Genomic DNA, 9,284 nt, shown 5'->3' with positions numbered 1-9,284 from the left:
ACATACAGGTTTGCCTCCCTTTTTTCCTCTCAACATTTTTTCTTCAGCTGTTCTTTTTCTTTTCTTTCTGTTAATCTATCAATCAAATCTCAGTTATCTCTCGTGGTTCTGGAGAAGATCTCATTCACTGCTTTTTGGTTCTTTCTGTTGTCATGCCTCAGTCTGTGTCTGCTCATGTTCCTCTTCAGTACCACTGCAAAGGATCCAGCAGTACACTAAAGGTGAATACACAATCATACTGTACGTGATGAGACTATACCCTGTGTTTGAACATATTTAAGGATTAATGAAAGTTGGAATGTAGTGCATCTTTTTTTCAACCAGTTGCAGAGTGTTGTTTAATTTAATTTCCACTGAGTTGTTCAAGTTCTTGGGTTTGTCTGGAGATGATGTCTGAGTCCAAAGGACTGTTGTGCTGTATTACCCAGAGTGTCTGTGTGCTGGATATCCTGAAGTGATTTTTCATGTCGTAGTGCCCTTGAAGAAAGGCGTTAGCAACAGAGATGAGCTACGGAGCCAAAGTGAAGCCACACTGACCCACCTGACCTCAGCTGCAGTGGAGCATATATACGTGAGGGCTAACGGGTGGAAGAAACATGCCGCTATATACACTTAAAGTTCCACACGTCTCACTACACACTGCTGTACTGTCAGCCCTGGCTTTTTGGTTCTTGTTACATGACTCAGTTTCCCACAATGCTTTCCCTCTACTGCTGTGCAGTCATATGTTTTACCTGTTTGCTACCAAAATATTTTCCCTCCTCTTTAAGGTTCAACAAAAATAAATATGGGGCATATAAAAAAAACAACACACTCCTGAAACACTGCTTTAAAATTTGATTTTAAAGTATATATAACTTGTTAAAATAAAATACAATAAATAAAAATAATTTTGGCCATAAATCTCTACTATTGGTAAGTATGTCCTTTTGGGTTAGTCAGGTCATCCATCATTGGCTAGTCCTTTCAGGTGTCCAAGCTTCCGCTGTGCATGGCTAAGATCAGCAACAGTCTGATCACAAGTCAACAAATCAATCAACTGATCCCAGCAAAATCTCCACCAGAAACAAATCTGCCAAAACCATCGCAAAGAATTGGAATGCATCTGAGTGGAGTCTCCTTTTAAAGAAAGAAACCGCTGAACTGTGCCCCCACAGTGTTCTCAAAGGGGCATCTACAGCACATCCAGGGACTTGCAGCAGTTAAAGTGAAGCCAGAGTGGAGTGGTGAAAGCAGGGAATAGAGCCGGTAGCAGGTGGAGTTGAAAGATTCAGTCAACCAAGTCTTGTGCCTGATCCTCCAATGGCTGCCTAACAACCTGCCAACCTTCGCACAACCTCTCATGGGAGTCTAATGAAAGCAATTAATATCATAATAGTATCGACTCCGGTGAGAGATTTTAACAAGTTGCTCGGCAGCCACAGGTCAGATGCGAGGCTAACTGTAGGGACCTTCATCCCATTCTAAGTAGAGATCCTGGAATTGGTGCCTGGCTCTCTCAGGCTTTAACTCCAGGACTACCCTTACAGCTTTGGGAGGCCGAGCCTGTCTTAGAGCTCAATTTCAAAAGTCTTTTGCAGATTGTTGGAAAATGGGTTGGCTGCTGTAGCTGGCGCCTTATTTCCTGGTTGCTGAGGCACTGGTTTGGTCTCCAGTGCTGCCCACTTGGCCTCAAAGCGATCATCATCTTGAGAATCGCTGGCCACTGGAGCTGTTAGCTGGCTACCCTCTGGTGGCCAACTGCTACTGCTGCCACCATTCCCACCACTGCTGGACGTCCCATTCTGGAGGGTCATCATGGCGCTGCTATATAGTGGGAGGCCATTGATAGCAGATGATAACGGCGGCGTGGAAGAGAATGGTGGTGTGGAAAACCCACCAGTGGGACCCACTGCACCAGGTGCCCCTTGGTAAGACTGGTGCTGGCCAACCGTTCCAAATGTCCCTACTTTGGGTCCTCCTCCAGCCGAGCCTATGGCTCCACCTGCACCTGATGAGCCTGTGGCGGTGCAGAACACATTAGCCACCATTTGCGATGGCGTGATGCCCACGACAGGCACACTGGTGTTGGGGTAGGTCATGCTGCTGGCCAGGCCTGGCATGTAGGTCTGCATGGGCACAAATGCTGGTTGGACAGGCTGGCTGGCAAACATTCCCACAGGGGCCGGGGTAGCATCAAAAGCCAAGGGGAAGGGCTGCATGGAGCTCGGAATGGAGCCTGGGGGCCCAGGAAGAGATGGTTGGATCATGGGGGCCCCAGACATGCTTGGACCGGACATCGTGGGGATTGACATGGAAGGAAGAGACATAGGAGGCCCTGACACTGGAGGGCCTGGTATAAGAGGAACTGATGATATCGACATGGGTGGAAGGGGCATTGGGGCTTGACTTGTGAGGACAGAGGGGCCCGAGATGGGAGGTTTGGTCATGGTGCCAAGGGCCATGGAGACAGTGGACACTGGGGCAGCTGACATGGCTGCCTGACTGGACATGTGATGACTCGACATAGTGGGTGGTCCAGGGATGGTGGGGATAGTGGGGCCTGGGGGAGGGCTCTGTTGAGACTTGATGGCCTTCGAGACCTCCTCCAGCCATCGCTCTGCCTCGGACGGTGTGCGCCTGTGTCCGCTTTGCATATGCATTGCCACAGAAACAGGAGGAGGAGAGTGGAGTGGAGGCTCTGGCTGCACCCAGGAGGAGGTGGCTAAGGGAATGAAATAAAAGATTTAGAAAGTGCAATAAATTTCTCACCACTGAAGATAGTTCACTATTACTATTGATCTGATGCAGTCTTTCTTACCCTGCATTGGTGCAGGCGGTGGGGGCAGGACAGGGGGCACATTGCAGGTTGAAGGGCCGTTCACTGACATGGAAGGGTTGCAGAAAAGCTCGTCCGATGGATTAGTGAAGGATGTGTTGATCTGGCTACACAGGGCATTGATGCAGCAGTCTCCTTCATCTGGCAACCCCATATCCATATCTGGTACCAGCAAGAAAGAAAAGCATAGAGGGATGGGAGGAGTTGGGGAAAGTAAGAAATGCAGATCAGGGAAAGAAAGAAAAGATGAGATGGAAGGAGGGGGAGGAGTCGAAGGACAAACAAACAGAGAGAATAAGATCAATTAATTAGTTTGAAAAACCCCATTAGGATCAAAAACTAGAAAGACTAAAAGAAAAAAACACTAAAGAGGATAGAAAATAAACAGAACTTTGATGCAAATGACCTTAAAACACAAGATTCTCATATTGTGCTAATCAGCATCTTGTTTTTAAAAATAAAAAGGTTTCTGCACACAAGAATGTTTAAAGGTGTGAAGGCCCATGAACTACCCTGCCTCATTCAGTGGCATCATTGCCTTGTGTGTTTTGGGCCCTGGGACGACTCAGACTTAGAGGTGAATTTGGATTAGTTTATCCATGTTTTCAAATTGAAACTGATCCTCCTAGCGAGGGATTAAAGTGGCATAATGTTCCTGTCTGACTTTGGTTTGAACTACAGCTTTAAAACTCTGCACAGACCACCGATATAAATAGATATTATATCTAATTCCCTGTTCCTTTTTCCCTGGTCTCCCTCAGAGAGGCCTCAGGATTTTTGTTTACTCCTTTCGCTGCCTCCTCATCCTTCCTGATTTTGCTGAGCCAATCCATACCAACACATATACACAGTTGCTCGAAAAAACCTTGTCAAAGAAGAGTGTGATGGATACTTTGACACTGTCCTACAGTTTCATAACAATCTCATGCAGAGGAAAGAACGTGCTGTGTCTCAATTCGGCACTGAACACCAGTGTGGCTATGCTGTCTCATTTCAAAGGCTCCTTCGAATGCGGTCAACAAATGCATCCTTTATCCCAGAGAAACAAAAGCTCCAATGGATGGATCCTTCCCGGCCCGACCTATCCCTAGATTCATTGTGCTTTGGTGACAGAAAGTTTTTCAAAGAGGTTATGGCGCTGGTAGGCAACAAGACGTTCAGTGCTTAAGTATCATACTTCAAGTCAACTAAACAGCTTGTTAAAAATTCATGCGGCATAAAAACGTTATTGTCGTGTCCAACTTCAGCTATGTTGCTAAGCAACAGAAATAGAGGCAGGATGAAATGATGCCACTGATAACTGAAAGACCAGCCTGTCTATATACGGTTCTGCCTTCGGCCGTGTCCTCTGAAGGATGTAGCTCCTGAATTGAGACACATACATTGAGGGGTGGGACTTAGTAAATGACTACATGTTTTCCACAGATGGGCCCATTGTGGGTCAGGCCCCTGCGCCTCCTAAAAATCCTACTGAAGAACGATTCAAGCCCACTCTTCATATAAATGCATGTCTCTCTCATCTGTGTGCATTGTATAGCTACAGGCCCTGAATTATATTGGAGGGTGCAGAGGGCGCTGCAGGCCTCCCTTTAAAGATGGCTCCTCTTTGCCATGTTCTGCCAATGTCCCACATAGTTCACAAGCACTTCACACATGTGTCTATATGTGTGTGTGTGTGTGTGTGTGTGTGTGTGTGTGTATAAGGGCTGGTAGACAGCTTTCTGAAGGCTAACCAGGACAGCTGATTGACCACAGAAATCAATACACCAATTGTTCTGAGAATCACAAGGAAGCTGGGAGGCAGTGGATTTGTGTCTGCTGTGTTTGTGTACGAGAGGGAGAGAGAGTAGCTACTCTGCATTTATGATTCGACCTTCCACCCGATCCACTGCCACTGGACATATACACAAACATTTATTGAAGAATAACAGGCAGAAATGAAAGAGGAGAATATAATGAATGGAGTGAGAGTGGCAGGTGCCTGTTGTGTTTTAGTATTCCAGTCAGAGGAGTGCCCGAGTCAACTCTCTCATCTCTGCTAATGACTATAATCAGCCTCACTACTGAGCACTCTGATCCTGTGGCACCACACTGAGTGGGTGTGTCTAAGTGCGAGTGTTCTTGTGTGTTTACATCAACCTGTGAGGGGTTATTATTAATTGGCCTTAGTAAAAAGCCAGTAGCTCTCCGAGTCGCAGAGGCAACAGGCGTCAGTGCACTGACATGATTCACATAACTGCTTTTTATCTTGGGCCACATTCACTGAAAGGAACGTTTGTTGATTACACTGAACAATTACACCTTGTCTGCATGAAAACATTAATGCAGCTGAGAAGTGCTGCAGGTTCAATCTGTAATATGATTGGTTGGACCTCTTCAGTCAGGGCTCCGTGATGTCACGCCAAACCCAAATGGAAAATTGAACACTGCTCCAGTCTGCAAACCACCACAGTGCAAGTGAAACACACAGTCCCCCATAGCTCTTGTTTGTGTGTATAAACAATGACATAACTAAATTCATAATAAAAAAGTTGGTATCATTCTTTTCTACCATAAATAACAAAACGTATAATAGAAATTTCAATATTCCTCAATGTACCTCATTAAAAGTAAGTTTTACAAAGGCACAGAATCAAATTTAACAATCAAAATTATACTGCAAAAACAGTACGATCCCTAACCCCAGCTCTTTGACATTGTGTGTTTCTACAAATGAGAGCAGCTTTAAGTTCGGACCTTCTGACCCTCATAGATGAGTCCACCTGTGAGTCTAACTTCAAGAGCTTCTCAACTCACCAGGGTTCTTAGCCTGGAAGTCAGTCTTGCGTTGTAGAGTGGATGGCAGGTCATTGAGGCGGAGCGACAGCTGCCTCTTGAAGGGAGAGTTCTTCCCGCTGAGTGCTGGGAATCCCCGGAACGAGCCCTGGCGCACCAGCTGCTCAATGGGCGCGTGGCGGCGAGGGATGGCGTGAGGCCCGCCTGGTTCTGGGTGGGCCATGGGGGACGCCGCACCCTCGGGTGGGGAGGCGGTTCCAGGTGGGAGAGCTGGGATGCCAGAGGGCTGGTCTGGAGGAGGAAGGAGTAGACAAGGTCAAGATAATATTCATAACTCATAAAGATGACATATTTCCACAATCTCCTCCTTTTGAGGGGCAGTCATGTCGTCCATAATTTCATACAGTCTGTGGTTCACACTTTGAAACAGCCTCCTACCTTTCTTCTTGTCCTGCAGTTTGTCATCCCGCTCGCTGCTGCTGCCCTGCTGGCTGCACGAGGAGTTTGCACGGAAGGAGCCCTCGCGAACAAACGAGGTGCGGCTGGCATCGAAGGATGCCGTCACGCCGCACTCCTTCTCCCTGCGCTGCTTCCTCTCCAGACAAGCAGCAAAGGCACAGCCAACTGCATGGCTCAGTCTCTCCCCCTAGTGGAGTAAAAAAGACAGCGATTAAAACACTGTAAAGCCACATTCACACCCACTGATGGTTTTCACACCGTCTGAAAACAGAATAAGGGTTTGAACACACAGAGGTGCTTTTATGCAGTATGTGCTTAATGTTCATGACATAACCTCAAAATCAAATCCGTACAATCACATGTAACAGAGATGCCACAGTGATTCGAGTGTAACTATCAACCTAACACCTGGTCAAACTTCGACATGCCTTGTGCCTCTGAATTCAACTAAATCCTACTTTCCCATCGCCTGCCTGCATGACATCGCCTCTTCTCTCTGCACAGACAGCTAGAGGAGACAAAGTTCAATATACACAGAGTATGTGCAGTTTAAACAGAGACAGAGATGGACAGATAACTCTGTGGGCTTCTGTCTAATCCTCACTCCTAATCCTGCAGGTCTGTGCAACATTCTCTTCCATTCACATTAATAATCCATTTCAGAGTCTAAGCTGATGAAACCACAGTGCACAATGATGACACTGGATCTATTGCAGTCATTGAATCTCAACCTCCTCATCCCGAGGTGAGTCAAACAAACACGATGGGTTAAAAATGTAAAGGTTATGCTGGCAACAAAATCAATGAATCCCTTACATTCACACCACCATTCCTATCTATACTTTAGATGTTAGTGCTACAAAATGGATCTATATGCTTGATGATACATGGAAGATTGTAATGTGTGTTCAACATTTAAATACGCCTGTAGCCGTTATTATTTATTTCTATTACCTGGTTAACTGTAAAGTGTGTGAACTATCAAGGACAATTTCAATACTCCAACATGACATAAAAAATATATTTATACCTGCATGTCCATGATAAATATTTTAAATCAAAATCAGTGTTTTTTTAATTAACACTCTGGATTGAAAAAAACCACACTTTTTAAGTGCTCACATGAAAATAAAATGAAAAAAGTCCAAGATAAGAGACTGAAATATCTTTTTCTAAATTTTGAAAAAAAAAAGAAAAGTTGTCAATATGTAATTGTGAGTCAAAGGGAAACTTTGAGAGTCAAAGGGAAACAAGAAGTGTAGTGTAAGAAAACCTCATTTAAAACCCTGGTGACATTAGTAATAATGTAAATGAATAAAATACAGCCTTGGAACTGAGGATTAAATTCTTCAGTGGTTCACTCTATTTGTTGAAATAAGAACATTCATTTTATTAGACAACATCTAACAGATACACCAGGAAAGACAGTACCAAAGGGGGAAGAGTTTTTTTAGACAGCATAGACTACAAGAAAGATAGTGTGGTGTTTCTTATAGATATGGATAGCACCAAGTTATTTACCATGTGAGCACCCCCGCTCTCACTGGTCATTTTTTATGAGAGTTGTAGTTTTATTGTATGCAAACCAAATATATGTAACAACTAATGCTGGATACTGATTTATCCAGGAACCTTTATCAAGAAAGAAAAGCTGATTAAGAGACAAAAAATGAGTGGAACAGAATGACCTAACTACTGTCCCCGAGGGGTCGATCTCAGGTTATTCGTCCACTCACCGAGTCTTTGAGAGCCATGAAGCAGTGGCACATCCACCGTCTGGTTGTCCCGTCTCTGCAGATGTAGGAAAAGGCCTTGTCATAGTTACGGTCAGGAGCGCAGAATGAAACCTTCTCTATGGTCTGGTCCACGATGAGGTCCTGAGAGAGACGGAAGGGAAAAGACACAGATACAATCCAAGTCAGTCCAGTTGTCTCCACAGGTACTGTAGATCTCACCAAATCCCATCTGAAAGGATTTTGTCTCTCTACCCAAATACAGGACCTTCAATAATAGAACACCAGGTTATAGACCCATCCAGAGCTTGGCACACTGCTCTCAACCTTAGTTAACCTGAGGAAGTGCTCGTCACTCCAGCCTATTATACACCCTCCAGTGACAGAAAAGAAAGTGACCGCAGACTAATGACCCTGAACCCTGTTGCTCACCGGTGGCATATTTTCTCTACTTATCCTTCCTTCAGTAAAAAGGGTTATTCAGGCTGTCTATAGACACGATGGAGGAGACTAAGAGGGGCCCCTCTCCTTCTCTGTGTACATTAAGGGGCCCCCCTGGCTCACCTCTTGGACTCACCAAAAACAGAGAGAGAAGGAGAACGAGCGCAGAGAGACAGAAGAAAGGGAAGAAAGAGAAAGAGGTATTCACACACTCATCCATGCACTTCCTTCCTCTTCTCCAATGTCGGCGAAAAACAAAGCGAAGGGGGTTGGGGGGTGGCAGGGGTTAGAGGAAGTGGGAGGACGAGGACTGGAAAGGAGGAGAGAAGAAGGAGGGATGTGAGGAGAAAGAGGTGGTGGAATAACAGGCCATTCATTGTGCGCCAATTAGTAATTGAAGGGGGATGCTGGTACCGAGGTGATAGGCTGAGTGGAGAGCAGTGTGTGTCTGTCTGTGTGTGTGTGTGTGTATGTGTGTGTGCACTCCCCCTCACTGTCACAGTAAGTTGTTCATCCTATAGAAACACATCTATTTGTGTGTTTTCTAGAGTTTTGTGTGTGTGTGTGTGTGTGTGTGTGTGTGGGAAATGTGACTCAGACCACGTCCTTCCATCACTGAAAGGAAGAACAAAGCACAGAAGTGTGTGACTCAAGCTGTTGTATCTATGCAGAGAAGCTGCTCAGCCTTGTGCACAGAGAAACTGGTAAAAAGAAAAAGACTTGACTCTTCCTTTCTATTGATGCATCACCACAGTCGTGAGGAGCTGTGACTCTCATGCTCACCCACATTAACCCACGTGTGCATTCACAGGCTTTGAATGATGTGTGGGTGTTATGAAGATCCATAGGTGGAGGCAGGAGGTTCATGGTTAACAAATCTTTGCAAAACTAGCTTTCATATAGGGTTGATGAACCTTGTCGTTGAATCTCCTTTGTTTTCAATCTTTACACACTCCTGAGAAAAATATCTGGAGTGCGGAATTTATATTTGGATATGCACCAAATTGCACACACTCATAGATATCAGTCCTCTAAACGTGTCCGATATTTTTCACCAA

At 45.2% G+C, this 9,284-nt stretch overlaps 1 protein-coding gene across 4 annotated transcripts in view; it reads right to left on the bottom strand.

Moving 5' to 3' along the window:
• Positions 1–1,090: 1,090 nt before the first annotated feature.
• The window catches only part of numbl (NUMB like endocytic adaptor protein), a 54,907-nt gene continuing 46,713 nt past the window's right edge, over positions 1,091–9,284 (bottom strand). For 3 of the 4 annotated variants that reach the window (XM_020095275.2, XM_069535032.1, XM_069535031.1), the window contains exons 5-9: positions 7,789–7,929; positions 6,032–6,239; positions 5,615–5,884; positions 2,801–2,980; positions 1,417–2,704 (exon numbers count right to left, since the gene is read on the bottom strand). In XM_020095275.2, coding sequence (XP_019950834.2) covers positions 1,551–2,704; positions 2,801–2,980; positions 5,615–5,884; positions 6,032–6,239; positions 7,789–7,929 — 1,953 coding nt within the window. In that variant the 3' untranslated portion in view covers positions 1,417–1,550. Of the gene's footprint in view, positions 2,705–2,800; positions 2,981–5,614; positions 5,885–6,031; positions 6,240–7,788; positions 7,930–9,284 lie in introns of all 4 variants that reach the window. The other variant, XM_020095276.2, reaches the window with a different exon arrangement.

This window comes from Paralichthys olivaceus, chromosome 11 (assembly GCF_024713975.1).
Source record: "Paralichthys olivaceus isolate ysfri-2021 chromosome 11, ASM2471397v2, whole genome shotgun sequence".
NCBI lineage: Eukaryota > Metazoa > Chordata > Actinopteri > Pleuronectiformes > Paralichthyidae > Paralichthys > Paralichthys olivaceus.
This window is presented reverse-complemented; position numbering and strand designations above follow the sequence as displayed.